This window comes from Petaurus breviceps, unplaced genomic scaffold, assembly GCF_028583685.1.
Source record: "Petaurus breviceps papuanus isolate PSGF00001 unplaced genomic scaffold, PetGlider_PUasm1.0 90879, whole genome shotgun sequence".
Lineage (NCBI taxonomy): Eukaryota > Metazoa > Chordata > Mammalia > Diprotodontia > Petauridae > Petaurus > Petaurus breviceps.
Genome location: NW_027187368.1, coordinates 12,256,023 through 12,270,506, shown reverse-complemented (window position 1 = coordinate 12,270,506; position 14,484 = coordinate 12,256,023). Strand labels below are relative to the sequence as shown.

The 14,484-nt window shown below is 42.7% G+C and overlaps 1 protein-coding gene and 1 long non-coding RNA gene across 5 annotated transcripts in view; one reads left to right on the top strand and one right to left on the bottom strand.

The window, feature by feature from the left end:
* LOC138150421 (uncharacterized) overlaps nucleotides 1-14,484 on the top strand; it is a 118,796-nt gene that overhangs the window by 43,708 nt on the left and 60,604 nt on the right. Inside the window, exons 2-3 of one of the 2 annotated variants that reach the window (XR_011165569.1) lie at nucleotides 2,961-3,100; nucleotides 7,841-8,393. This is a non-coding gene — a long non-coding RNA (uncharacterized lncRNA). Of the gene's footprint in view, nucleotides 1-2,960; nucleotides 3,101-7,840; nucleotides 8,394-14,484 lie in introns of those variants that run through there. The other variant, XR_011165568.1, reaches the window with a different exon arrangement.
* LOC138150417 (sodium-dependent lysophosphatidylcholine symporter 1-like) overlaps nucleotides 1-14,484 on the bottom strand; it is a 50,354-nt gene that overhangs the window by 27,874 nt on the left and 7,996 nt on the right. For all 3 annotated transcript variants that reach the window (XM_069073854.1, XM_069073853.1, XM_069073852.1), the window contains 3 exons: nucleotides 8,902-9,026; nucleotides 5,512-5,644; nucleotides 3,491-3,569 (listed from right to left, as the gene is read on the bottom strand). In XM_069073854.1, coding sequence (XP_068929955.1) covers nucleotides 3,491-3,569; nucleotides 5,512-5,644; nucleotides 8,902-9,026 — 337 coding nt within the window. The remainder of the gene's footprint in view (nucleotides 1-3,490; nucleotides 3,570-5,511; nucleotides 5,645-8,901; nucleotides 9,027-14,484) is intronic.

The window sequence follows — 14,484 nt, the reverse complement described above, 5'->3', positions numbered from 1 at the left end:
TTTCACACCTGTAGTCTCCTACCTCTGCATAGAATGAAGGGAGGCTTAGGAAACTCTCTGACTTCAAACTGATGAAGGAATGTTCCTAGGATGCCCGAGCTGGAGAGACTCTTCGTTTTATAGATATTGTCCTGCACTGATACTTCCAGCTCTGACACTATGTTCTAAGGTCCTTCTAGGTCTGACATTCTATGTTCTAAGGTCTCTCTCAGTTCCAATATTTCATGTTCTAAGGGTCATCCTGGATCTGATATTCTATGTTCTATGGTCACTTCCAATTCTGACAATTCTATGTTTGAAGGGCCCTCCCAGGCCTGAAATTTCATATTCTAAGGTCCCTTCCAGTTCTGACATTCTATGTTCTAAGGTCTCTATCAGCTCTGACGTTGTGGTTCTGTAAACACAGTGCAGGCTGTGGGGTGGGTGAGGGATGAGGCTCAGAGGAGAGGCTGGTGGCTCTGGGTTGGAGGTGGGGTGTGGGGATGGCACTGTCATGCCACCAGACAGCTGGGATCTGTGGAGTGTGTGGGTTTCTGTGACTCAACCTCAGCTCTCTGGGGGCTGCAGAGCCGCTGGCTCAGGTGAGACAGCTGTGAGTCACTGTGGTGTACCAGGAGCCTTCTGTGACTCAGGCTCCCACTCAAAGAATTCTTTGCTCAAAGCTACAAGTGGGCCTGGGAGACATGGGGGCCTTGCTCTCATCCTAAAATCTTATCTCATCCCACTTGATTCTGTCCACAGAAGCACAGGTTACATTTAAGTCCCTTTACTTATAGAAACCTCTGCAAAAAATATAGGAGACTTGGAATAACTCTGTTTCTCTATAGAATCTACTTCATCTGGTGTAAAAAGCCCTGGACTGGAACTCAGGAGACCTGGGTTCTAATTTCAGGTCTGCCATTTACTTACTGTGTTATCTTGGACAACTAAATTTTTCCTCTCTGGGCCTCAGTTTTCTTATGTATAAAATGAGGTGGCTAACTGCTTGTTCTATATTCTAAGGTGCCTTTCAACTCTACTATGTTCTAAGGTCCTTTCCAGCTCTGACATTTCATGTTCTAAAGTTCTCCAACTTGGATATTGCTTTATGGGCCCTTTAAGATCTAAGATTCTCTGAGTCTATAATTCTTATTTGTAATAGTCCCCAAGGAGGGCAGAAGCCAATATTCCCATTCTAGGCAGCTAGTGTGCAGTGGACAGTGTTGGGACTGGAGTCAGGAAGATGTGAATTCAAATTTGACTTCAGATTCTGTTGTCTACAGAACTCAAGGACATTACCCTTCCTTTCTCAATGAATTCAGTGCTTGGCTCACAGTCTTTCCTCCCCAACTCCTGCCCTCATACTACTATGGGACTTCAACATACATACTGATAATTTTTCAAATATACTACCCTTAGAATCCCTCAAATTATTCATTTCCTATGACCACCTCCTTCACCCCACCTCAACAATACACAAAGATGGTCAGATCTTTGATCACCCGCAAATGCATCACCACCAAACTCATGAACTCTGTAATTCTCTCATCTGATCACAATCTATTGTCATTCCCTCTGCCTTACTACCCCAAACCTTATCCTTCATTCATACTATGACTGTTCATCCCCTGACCCCCTCAGTTCTCTCTCAGGCCATCACTCCTGCACTAGTTACATTTCCCTCCCTTTCCCATCTTGAACTCTTGGTAAATCAGTTGAACTATACACTTTTTTCTTGAGTCGGTCATCCCCTTATCATATTGTCATTTGTGCCCTGCCAAATGTGAACCTCAGATCATTCCCACCATGTGCTGCTAAACAACACTGGAGAAAATTATGAAAACATGTTGATTGAGTTCACTACAAATTTATGTTACATAGCCTCAACTGGACCTTCACTGCTGCAAGGCAATCCTTGTGCACCTTCCTAATTAACTAACTAACCTACTCTCCACAGCCGCTCTTGCAAACCTTTTCATTCCTTCATAAACCTCTCATGGTTTCCCCTCCCCACCCCTCAGCTGAAAGCCTTGTCTCATATTTTACTGAAAGACTGAGGCCATTCACTGAGAGCTCCCTCTTTTCTCCTCCTCATCCCAAAGCACTCAGATGCTTCTGCCACCATCTCCTCTGTCTCACCCAAAGAGGTGACTCTTTCTCTTTGTCAAGGCAAATCTCTCCATGTGCACAAGCGATCCCATTCCCAATAAATATTTATTGACTGGCTAACTCTCCTTGGCTTATGGACTTTGTGATCAGCAGTCCTGTCTGCTCTAGCATACTGCTTCTGCTAGGATCCCCACTCTCACTTCTCTTTGATTTCTCCCTGTTTACTGACTAATTCCCTACTGCTCATAAACATGCCCATATCTCCCCTGTGCTCAATATATACCCCCTTGATCCTTCCATCCTCTCTAACATCCCCCATGCCTCGTGCCTTTTGTGGCTAAACTCCTTTAGAAGGCCATCTCCAACAGGGGCCTCCACTTCCTCTCCTCTCCCTCCAGCTCTCTCCATTCTGGCTTCTCAGCTCATTTTTCAACCAAAGCCGTTCTCTCCAAAGTTGCTGGTGGTCTCAGCTCCCGATCCTCATCTTCTTAGTCCTCCATCCTCATCCCTCTGGACCTCCCTGTAACCTCTGACCGAGTTGATCAGGCTCTTCTTTTTGATACTCTCTTCTCTCTAGGTTTCAGTACACTGCCCTCTCCTATGATCTCATTCACTGTTTCCTCTCAGCCTCCTCTGCCAGATATTCATCAGGTCATGTCTGCGGACTGTGGGTGTCACACAGGACTTTGTCTTGGGCCTGCTTCTCTTCTCCCTCTATACCATTTCCCTTGGTGATCTCATCAGCTCTCATAGATTCAGTTATCTTTATGCTGATGGTATCTCTATTTATCCAGCCCTAATTTCTCTGCTGATGTCCTTCCTGTTTGTGCCTCCAACTTTCTATTAACATTCCTGAACTGGCTGTTTTGTAGATCTTAAACTCTACATGTCCCAAACTGAACTCGTTATCCTGGGAGGCAGATAGGACCAACGGCATTATACACCATTCGAGATGAGGAAACAGAAGTTTATCAAGATGGAATGATTTGCTCAAGAGCAAAAGACTATGAAGGTAGGTCATAGAAGTATCATTATCACCATTTTACAGATGGGAAAACAGGTTGGGAGGGGGTGAATGACTATTTACTCAAGGCCACATAGTCAGTGAGTGTTACTGCATGGATTTGAACCCAATTCTCCTGATTTCAGTTCCAGTAATGAAGAATGGGGATCTGCTTATTTATTTATTTTCAAGCAAAGGTTGCAGTAAAATTCTATGTAAATTCAAGAGGCAGACACTAGTCTCTGGGGCCACTGGGGGAGAAGGTGTAATGCAGGTGGAGCATTGTGGTTAATACTGGGGCTCTCAAAACAGTATGTCTTTGGGGGATGCTCAGGGCCATCCTAGATCAGGAAAAATGCACCCCACCTCCCACCCCTTTCTGGGGATGTTGGCACTTACTGTAGGCAGTGGCCGAGTCTCGATCACTTTGGCTTCCTCCCAGGAACATGGTCATCGATGTGTATGGCACATGGTAGCACTGCAGAGGCAAGGTCCCATGGGTACTAAAGTCTCTAACTCTGCCATATGCCCCTTGCACTGTTCCCCTTCCCCTGGGACCCATAGTGCACAGGTGGCAATAAACACTTCTAGACATAAAGCAGATGTGCTTCCTGATTCTTGTTGGGATGCTGTGCCAGGAGAGGACCCCAAATTGCCAGTGCACATATAGTAAATGAACATAGACAACTCTCCATTATCCAGTGGTAGTTTGCTCATTTTGTCCTTTAATTGCTTTCTGTCTCGATAGACTTCCTCTCCACTTTCCCGTCCTCACCTTGCCTCCTTCTACTTACAGATCTGCCCTTTATCTCAAAATGGTGGAGCTGGAACGAACTTTAGATATCGTCTAATTAAAATCTTTCATCCTTCTTGACCTCTGTAACATTTGACCCTCTCTTCCTGGATATATTCTGATTTTTTTGTGACATTGCTCTCTTGGTTCTCTGAAGTCTCCTTCTTAGTCTCCATTCCTGGATCATCCATCCATCCATCCATCCATCCATCCATCCATCCATCCATCCATCCCTCCCTCCCTCCATCCATCCATCCATCTCCAAAGCTCTGTTTTGGGTGCTTTTCTCTTCTTACTACATTTTTGGGGGTCTCCTCAGCTACCATAATTGAATGACCATATCTACATAAATAGCTCTCACTTTTACATATCCAGCTTTGGATCTTCTCTGGGGCTCCAGTCCTATATCACCAACTGCTTATTAGATATTTCAAAGTGAAATGTCCCATAGACATCTCAAACTCAACATGTCTAAAATGGAAGTCATTATTTTCTCCCCCAAATACACCTCTCTTCTAAATGTTTATTCCTTCTGTCCAGGGTACCACAGTCCTTCCAGTCCCACTTAGGCATTTCTTGGGCTCTCTTGTGGGTCTCTTGGACCCACATATCTAATCTGTGACCAAGTCTTTTCAATTCCACCTCTACAACATTGCTTATGTCTGACTCCTTCTCACCGGTCATGTGGTCACCACCTGAAGTCATGTCCTCATTACTTTTTGTCCAGTCTAATGCAATAGCTTCTTCCTTGTTCTCCTTGCCCCATCTCTCCCCTTTCTCATCCACCCTCCACACAGCTGCCAAAGTGAGAGTCTGGAAGCACAGGTCTGTCTGACTATGTCAGTCTCCTACTTAAGAAACTCTAGAGGTTCCCAATTTCCTCTAGGATCAAATACAAATTCCTCTGTTTGACACTTGAAGTCCTTTACAACCTGGCTCCAATCCAGGTTCATTACAATTACTCTCTTTCAAGGTACTCTTCAGTCCAATCAAACTAGCCATCTTGCCATTCCTTCACACACCACATTGCATCTCAGTGTTCTTGCCTTCTCCCAGGCTGGCCTCCCATGTCTGGAATATATTCTCTTTCACCTCTGCCTCTTAAAATTCCTGGCTTCCTTCAAAGTTGAGCTCATGTGTCACCTCTTACATAAGGTTGTTCTTGATCCCCCAGCTGCTAGCATCTCCCCTCCAAAATCACCCTATATTTTACTTTCTATACTTATTTGGTTAAAACTCATATGTACACATGCTGTTTCCCCAGATGGAATATAAATTCCTTCAGGATAGGGATTGTTTTATTTTTGCCTTTGAATCCCGAGCACCTAGCACATGGCAGGTGATTAATAAATGTCTCTTGATTGATTGATTACAGATGAGGGGACCTGGATCCCAAAGAGTGTAAGTGACTTATTCAAGGTCACATAGTAAATCAGTGGCACATAGACCTCCTAACTCTCACTCTTACATCCATTCTCGTGCTCTTAGCACTAGACGGTCATACTTCAAGCTCTGAATCTCCCTCTCTCTCCCTCCACCACAGCCCCAATTCATACTTTAGTCTAAATTTTGCATCCCCAGGGTCCCAAGTGATGCCCAATCCCTAGAGCTCTTGGAGCTACCTTACACTCAGACATGTCAGGAAGAAACAGTAGGTGGTCAGGTACCAGAAGAACTTCCAGGACGTGGTTAGGGTATCAGATGGGGTGAACCAGAGGAGGCAGTACAGCAAAATGCCAAAGGGGGTAGAGCCCAAAATCCTGTGAAACAGAGAAAGAATGGGGGGCACCCCATGAGGCAGGGCACAGAGGTCATGTTCAGCACCCTGGACCAGTCAAGAGACCCAACTTCTAGTGCTGGCATAGAAAATAACTTGCTGTATGACCTGGACAAATCATTCATCCTCAGTACAGTGTATTTCCTCTAGCACTTAAGAGATTCCTCTAAACAAGTAGCTATTTCATTTTGCTGATTTGTTGTTTTTATTTGATTTAAAAGAAGAGGCTGGATGATTTCTAAGATACCTCTCACCACACATATTCTGTGATGTAAGGTCCCTTCCAGTTCTGACATTCTATGTTTTATGTTTCAAGGTCCCTATTAGCTATAATGTTCTGTGTTCTAAGGGCCCTCTGTTCAATGATCTGAACTGGGGGTGGGGGGAAACCTGATGATACAGCTGACTTATTTTTGTTCATTTGCAGAATGGGTGGGTGTTTTGGGGGCAGAGCCTGGCACAGAGGGGCCTCAATTAACTAGAATCCAACTAAATGGCAGCTCAAATAACTGAAAATTTTTTCAATTTAAGGATTAAAAAAAAGTCACTAGAAAATGATCCATTATCTGAAATTTACTAAAACAAACTTCTGGGAGAGTTCTACCACACACTCATGCTCCTGAATCCCTGATGGGAGCTCAACAAACAAAGCAAGATTCAAGTAAGTTTAGCATCTTGTCCATAATCAATTAGAAATGTAAAATTTGACATTTCCAAGAACTTTCAAAGGGCAAAACAGGAAGAGTTGCCTTTCAGGCATTCTTCCAAATGTAGTGTGCAAGCCTCACCCCTATCCCCACCCCAAACAAGACTTCCAGCCTATCAAGACTTCAGTGTTTCAAATCATAATCCTTAGAAGAAATCCTAAGAGATCATGGGGTCCAGCCTCCTGCCTTAGGGGCAGATAAGACATCATTACCCTAGTTTTGTAATCACTATTACAATCTTAGCACTAGACCATACTCCAAGCTCTGAATCTGCAATCATTAGACTGTAAGCTTCTTGAGGGCAGGGAATAACATCTTTTGCCTCTTTTTGTATCCCCAGAGTTCAGCACAGTGCCTAGCACCTAGAAAGTGCTGAATAAATGTTGACTGATTGTAAATGAGGCAGCTGAGATCCAGAGGAGGGAAGCAGCCTGCCCCACATGCCACAGCTTAGGTTTCCCAACTTTGAGCACAAAGCTCCTCAGGTCTAGAGCTGGATTTATGAAGATGCCATACAGGGTCAGGGGACTTTGAGAGTTTTCAGATTAGAACATCCCTTGGAATTTGGTCAGAAAAATACCCTTCATGGCAACCCCACTGGGACTGTAACAACTTACAGTTACATTTCTGTGGTTTTAAAATACTTTACCTCCATTGTGTACCTCACAACAATCCTTTGAGGTAGGAAGGATTATTATCCTCAATTTACAGGTGAGAAAACTGAGACCCAAAGAAAGGCTGTCTGACTTGGTAGAGATCTTCATTTAGTTTAACCCCCTCATTAATAATAATAATTAATAGTTATATTAAAATATATTAATTATATTAATGATAATAAGTAATAATAATAGCTACATTTATATAGCACTTTAAAATGTGTTATATCATTTGATGTTCACAATAATCCTATTAAGTAGCTACCATAATTATTCCTATTTTACAAATGAGGAAAGTGAGACTGAGAAAGGTTAAGTGACTTGCCCGGGGTCACACAGTTAATAAGTGGCTGAGACAGAATTTGAACTCAGTTCTTGGTGATTCTAAGTCCAGAGTTCTACCACCTAGGTGACTCATTTTACAGAGAAGGAAACTGAGGTCCAGTTTCAATTTAAATCTATTTCAAATACTGCCACTTCCATGAAGTCTTCTTTGATCTCTTTAATCAGGAATAGACTTTCTTTTCAGACCTCACACTCTACTTTGCTTTGTACCTTTCTAATTATCATGTTAGCAGTTATCATGTCATACTTTCTGGCCTTATCTAACAGTACGTCCCTAACTATATTCTGGGTTCTAGTGAAACTGTGTCACTGTATTTATCCCCCTACGAGGCTGTAAGGATTCTGTGTCCTATGTAAACCTGTATCATCTTAGCACCCTGTACTGTGTCCGGCCTATGGTAGGTGATTAATAAATACTGATTGAACCAATGGATAAATCAATGACTAGGACTCATTTCTCCTGACTCCTAGGCCAGAGTGCCCAGTCTGAGCATGCAGCTTCATCCTGCCATGTCCCTGCCTGGTGAAACTTATTCTTGGGAAAGTTTGAGTCTCTCCTCCTATGGCTGAAGAATAACCTGGGGCCAAAGCAGAGAAAACATCCTTGATTCCACACCACAATTAGGACACGCCATCTCCTTGTCCCAAGCCTCAGCACAAGCTGTACCAGTGTCCTCCTTCCTCATCTCTGCCTCTTAGAATCCTTAGCCTTGTTCATGGAGGCCCCTCTTTCCTGATCCCCCAGCCACCAAATGTTCTCTTGCCTTAATTCATCTTGTATTTATGTATCTGCTTCCATGTTATATCCTCCAAAAGAATATAAGCTCCTTGAGGAAAGGTACTATTTTCAGTCTTTGCTTTGTACTCCCATCACTTAGGTCAGGGTCTTGAACACTGGCATTTAATAAATGTTTAGTTGAGTTTTTTGAAATAGTGTCAAATCTGAACTCAAAGTCCTTTACTGTTTTTCTTCTGTCTACTGTTTAAAACTCAAACTCCTTTGCCTGGCATTCAAGGCCCTCCACAAATTGGTGCTACCCTACTATCATTATGTGTTATCTCATACATAGCATTCCCTTAACCACACTCTTTGCCTCAGCTGGACTCTCTGCCTCTGTATATATACCCTGTGGTTCCTCCACCTTTGCTTGGGGTCTCCCCTCTGCTTGGAATATGCTCCCTTTCCCACTTTGCCTACTTAATTTTTCTTTTTTCTTTAAAGCCCAACTCAAATGCCAACTCCTGCAGGAAGTCCTCCCTAATCCTTCTGGTCACTAACTGTCACATTATGTCCAGATTCTCTCTAATTCATTTAACATGGCTTATTATGTTTGTGTCTAATTCCCCTACTAGACTGAAGGCAGGGCCTAAGTCTCATCTAAACTTTTATATCCACTAGGGGCCAGCTTGGTGACCCCCTACACAGTTGGCACTTAATAATGTTTGTTGAAAGACTCAGTCTTTGAGCATTCAGTGGCAGGGAAGGACCTGGAATCCTGCTATTCCCAACCCTCAGGACCCAGTTCACTCACCATGGAATCATTTTGCCACACTTTCTTCGGGGGCTCCTGCTCACCAGGAAACCAACAATGGGGTCAGATACTGAATCCCATGCTCGGCCAATGAAGATAACAGAGGAAGCCCAGAAGGGATTCAGCTGGAATGAAATGAAGAAAGACCAGGGTTGGGCACTGGGGGACAGCCAACATAGTCTCCTGGAATAGACGAGAGCTGGTCTTGACTTGCTGAGTGATCATGGGCAGAACACTTCAGGTGTCTGAGCCTTAGTCTCCTGGTATGGAGATAACCTACTTTTCTTTCATGAGTGAAAGCATTCTGTAAAGCTGTGTCATATAAATGTGATACAAATTAGAGGGATGAGATATGGGAAGGAGAGGAGATGGGAGAAGAGAAAGGTCAAGTTTCTGTTCCTGGTTGTCACTGACTTTCTAGTTGACTTTGTTTGCCCAGCTTCAGTTTCCCCATCTGTAAAAGGACATGATTGGACTAGCTAGTTCCTTTCTGCTCTCACATTCTAAGTCAAAGGTCCCTCCAGCTTTGACACTTCATATACTGTATTCTAAGATTCCTTCCAACTGGATGAGAAGGAAAGGAGAAGAAAGAAGCTGGACTAGCTCTAAAAATTACAATTCTGTGTTTAAATACAAGTAGACTGTGCTATTGTTGGAGGTGTGTGTGGTAGACTATTAAGATAAAAAAAATAGCAGTAAGTTTGGAAGGAACTCTTTATCTTGGAAAAATCCATTAAGTGGAAAAAATTCCTCTAGATAATGGGGAGATGGATGTACTAAGTAAAGTTGTAGTCACACAGGGGCTATGGAAATTACTTGATCAGAGAGGGAAGAAGGGAGAGAGGAGGACAGGTGAAGAAAGGAAGAAGTGAGAAAAAGAGGAGAGAAGAAAGAAAAGGAAAGGTAGGTAAGAGAGAAGAAACAAAAAAGAAGAGGGCAGAGGAAGGACAAAGGGCCAGGGGAGGGAGAAAATAAGGGATAGAGCAGTTTTATCCTGTGATTCATAAATAGATTTCTAGGACTTGTATGGGATAAAAATTGCAGCTTTGGGGAGGCTAGGTGGCGCAGTGAGTAAAAGCGCCGGCCCCAGAGTCAGGAGGACCAGAGTTCAGTTCCAGCCTCAGACACTTAACACCCACCCACACACACAAAAACTAGCCATGTAACCTTGGGCAAATTACTTAACCCCAACTGCCCTCCAAAAGGCAAAAAAAGAAAAAAAATTGCAGCTTTATTTTCACTAATTTCAAAATGAATTTTAGCATTTTCAAATTTTTTATGGATAATTTGTATTAAAGATTGTCTTCATCTTTGAAAATAAAACACTGATGTATAGTGACTCTCAGTGGCTTATCACAAAGGTACAGTCCTTTCTCCTTTTGATCTAGATTTTCCTTTTCCTATTTATATATAATTTCAAATCAGCCTCATCTTGTAACTTATACAGCATATTCTTCTGCTTGTACAATTCCAATTTTGTTGTCAAGGAGAAACAGTGATTACTTTTACCTATTGTCGTATGAGCTTGCTGTGAGGCTTTGCGGCCAGAATTGTAACTCACATGTTTTAGAAATTGTTTGTACAGTATATGCATTTAACGGACAGAATTAAATACACTACATCAGTTCGTGAAAATTTAGGACATTTCCCTCCTCCCCCAGATTTCCCTGAGATACTGTGATATCTTCCGCTAACAGGTAAGGGGATGATGGGACTGGAGTATATACGGTGAACTCTGCTAGTGTGGCAAAGGAGAAACTAGCCTATCTGAATATTAATGAAAAATGTATCTTTGAGTCAAGAGAGCCGAAAAGGGTATCAGTAAAACATAAAAGGTCTTATTTTAAATATAACCATAACTTAAATACAAAACAAAGCCCACAGAGATTTATAAGTCTGAGGCTAGTATCTGATTGTCATAGTAATTTTAAGAGCTTACAAGAAAGCTCGTTCTTGCCATGTCTCTCTTCTGCAGCTTTCTCTGTGTATACAGCTACATTATTTCCACAAAAAAAATTTTAATTTTTAAAATTTAAATTTAAACCCAATTCTTGCTGTGCTCAGACTTTTATCTAAGATGTTACCAAGATCATGATTAGGATTGATCTTTGGGAGTTAGCATATTCCTATATAGTAGCAACATATTGATACTGATAAATTCAAGGATATTAAATTAGTGTTATTGAGATTAAGGACCCAGATCTTTGAATGTTTAAGAGAAATCAACAGCAAAGACTCTACATTCTTTGTCCTTCTTTTCTTTGACTGGACTTAAGTCAAGGAGAAAAGATTCATCATCTAGCTTTTTCAACTATTTTAAAACATGATTCTGAGGTGGAGTCCATAGGTTTCACTACATTTCCAAAGGGGTCAATGACACCAAAAAAAAAAAAAAATGTTAAGAAATGCTGGGATGGGGCAGCTAGGTGGCGCAGTGAATAGAGCACCGGCCTTGGAGTCAGGAAGACCTGAATTCAAATCCAACTTCAGACACTTAACACTTACTAGCTGTGTGACCTTGGGCAAGTCACTTGATCCAAATTGCCCTACCTTCCCCCCTCCAAAAAAAAAAGCAAAGAAAAAAGAGAAAGAAATGCTGGGACAAAGGAAGGAGAGGAAGGGAAAAGGGAAGAAAGAAGAAGCATGAGAAAAAAGTAGGGAAAGGAGGAGAGAAGGATGGAGAAAAGAGGAAGGAAAGGGAAAGAAGAGAAGAGGAGGATAATTATGGGAATGAAGAGAAGAGGAAGGAGGAGAGAAAAAGAAAGAGGAGAAGTGGGAATGAAGCAGGAAGGACAGGAGAAGAAGGAGAAAATAAGGAAATGTGGACACTAATTGGTGTCCATGGAAGCCATCACTCCATTAGGGTACAGTACTTCCTTCTCCAGTACAAGAGTGAAAGATTTTTGCTGCTTGCTACAAAAGAAACTAACAGATCTCAAAAGCCCCTGAGAAAGCACAGGTTCTTGCTCAACTGGGGAAGGTTTGTGACTACAGACTATGCCAGTGGTCTGGAAGCTGCACAGATGGGTATGACAGTCTATGTCTTGCTTATGGGTGATGATAAAACTTTTGAGGGGCTCCTCAGTGATCAGAAAAGGAAAAAGTCCCAGCAGGATTTTGCTAGGTTCACATCCATACTCTTACTCCCTTATTACTATCACTCAGTAACCTTTCCTCCTTTGAGGTTCACTCAATCCATATCTACCACCTAATCAAAACTGGGTAACTTATCTACTGACCCCCAAGATATTCCCTGTCTTTCCTCAATGAGTTCGGTGCCTGGCTTTTCATTTTTCTTTCCTCCTCAACTCCTGTTATCATAATATGGGGCCTCAATGTACATACTAATACTCCTTCAAAAATTCTGACCTCATAGCTCTTCATAATATAGGACAGTTCAACACACATATTAATATGTCTTCAAACACCCCAACCGCAGAGTCCTTCATTTCACGTAACCTACTCCACCATCCTACCTCAGTCCATACGAAGATGGTCATACCTTGATCTTGCCGTCACCCACAAATGCACCTCTTCCATGTTCATGAACTCTGAATTCTCTCCTCTGATCACAATCCGTTTGTCCTCTCCTTTTTCTTTGCAACCCCAAGCCCCATTCTATTACTGCCAATCCCTTGACCCCACAGTTCTCTTACAGGCCATCATTCCTACACTGGCTACACTCTCCTCTCTTCCCTATCTCGACTCCTCAGTGAAATGTTTTCCTTTTCTCTTAAGTCTGTGGCTCCTTTACCATATGTTGGGTCTTGCCCTGCTAAACCTTAGCCTTGGCTCACTCCTACCACATGCTGCCTTTGTTTCTACATACTTGCTGCTAAACAAAGCTGGAGAAAATCATGAAACTGAGCTGACTGGGCCCACTAGAAATTTCTTATATAATCCTAACTGGGTCCTCACTGCAGCGAGGCAACGCCTGCACATTCCCTAGTTGACTCACCCACTCACCAGCAACTCTTCCAAACCTTTTCATCCTTCTTCAAACGTCCTATGGTTCCCCTGTCTCCCATACTCTCAGCTGAGAATATTGCCTCACATTTTACTAAAAAAAATTGAGTCCATTCACTAAGGGCTCCCTCTACCCCCTTCCTCCTTATCTCATTTCACCCAGATACCTTCTGCCACTATCTCCTTCACCTCCTCCATCTCACATGAAGGGGTGGTTCTTCTCTTTGTCAAGGCAAAGCCCACTCACTATACATACAAGTGACCCCATCTTCTCCAGCAGATTGCCCCCTCTATCTTCTCTACTCTCTCACTTATCTTCAATCTTTTACTGTCTGCTGGCTCCTTCCCTATTGTTTGCAAATACACTCATGTCTCTGCCATCTTCAAAAAATCCTCACTGCAGCTAGGTGGCGCAGTGAATAGAGCACCAGCCCTGGAGTCAGGAGGACCTGAGTTCTAATCCGACCTCGGACACTTGACATATTTACTAGCCATGTGACTTTGGGCAAGTCACTTAAGCCCTCCAAAAAGCAAAAAAAAAAAATCCTCACTTAATCCATCCCTCCCTGCTAGCTATTATCCCATTCCTCTCCTGCTCTTTTGGGCTAACCTCTTTAAGAAGGCTGTCTGTAACAGGTGTTTCCACTTCCCATTCCCTGGGGCAGCGAGGTGGCACAGTAGAAAGGGGCACTGGGTCTGAAGTCAGCAAGACTCATCTTTCTGAATTCAGATCTATCTTCAGACACTTTCTAATTGTGTGACCTTGGGCAAGTCACTTCACCCTGTCTACCTCAGTTTCATCATCTATAAAATAATCTAGGAAAGGAAATAGCAAACCACTCTAGTATCTTTGTCAAGAAAACTCCAAACAGGGTCACAAAAAGTTGGGTGTTTCAACTTCCCTTTTGCTCTCTTTTTAACGTTCTACAATCTGGTTTCTGACCTCATTATTCAATTGAAATTGCTCTCTGCAAAGTTACTAATAGTCTCTAATTGCCAAACCTAATGCCCTTTTCTAAATCCTCATCCTTCTTGACCTCTCTTCAGCCTTTGATATAGTCAATCACCCTTTTCTCCTTGACATGCTTTTCTCTCTACATTTTTTAGGACACTACTTTCTCCTTGTTTTTCTCCCACCTATCTGACCACTCTGTCTGAATCTTCTGGATTTTCGTCCAGGTCACATCCACTACTAATAATGGGTGTCCTATAGGGTTCTGTCCTGGGACCTCTTTCCCTGTATACCATTTCACTTGGTGATCTCATCAGTTCCCACGGATTCAATTATCATCTCTATACTGATAATCCTCAAATCCAGCCTCTCTGCTGACTTTCAGAATCACATCTCTAACTGCCTATTAGACATTTCCAACTGGATGTCCAGTAGACATCTTAAACTCAACATGTTCAGAACTGAACTCATTATTTTTCCCCTAAAATCTGCCCCTCTTTCTAACTTCCCTATTACTATTGAGGGTGCCACCATATTCCCAGTCACCCAGGCTCACCACCCAGGAGTCATCCAGAACTCCTCACTTTCTCTCCCCATATCCAGTCTCTTGCTAAGGCCTATCCATTTTACCTTTGTAACATCTCTCAAATGTGCCCTGCCCCCCC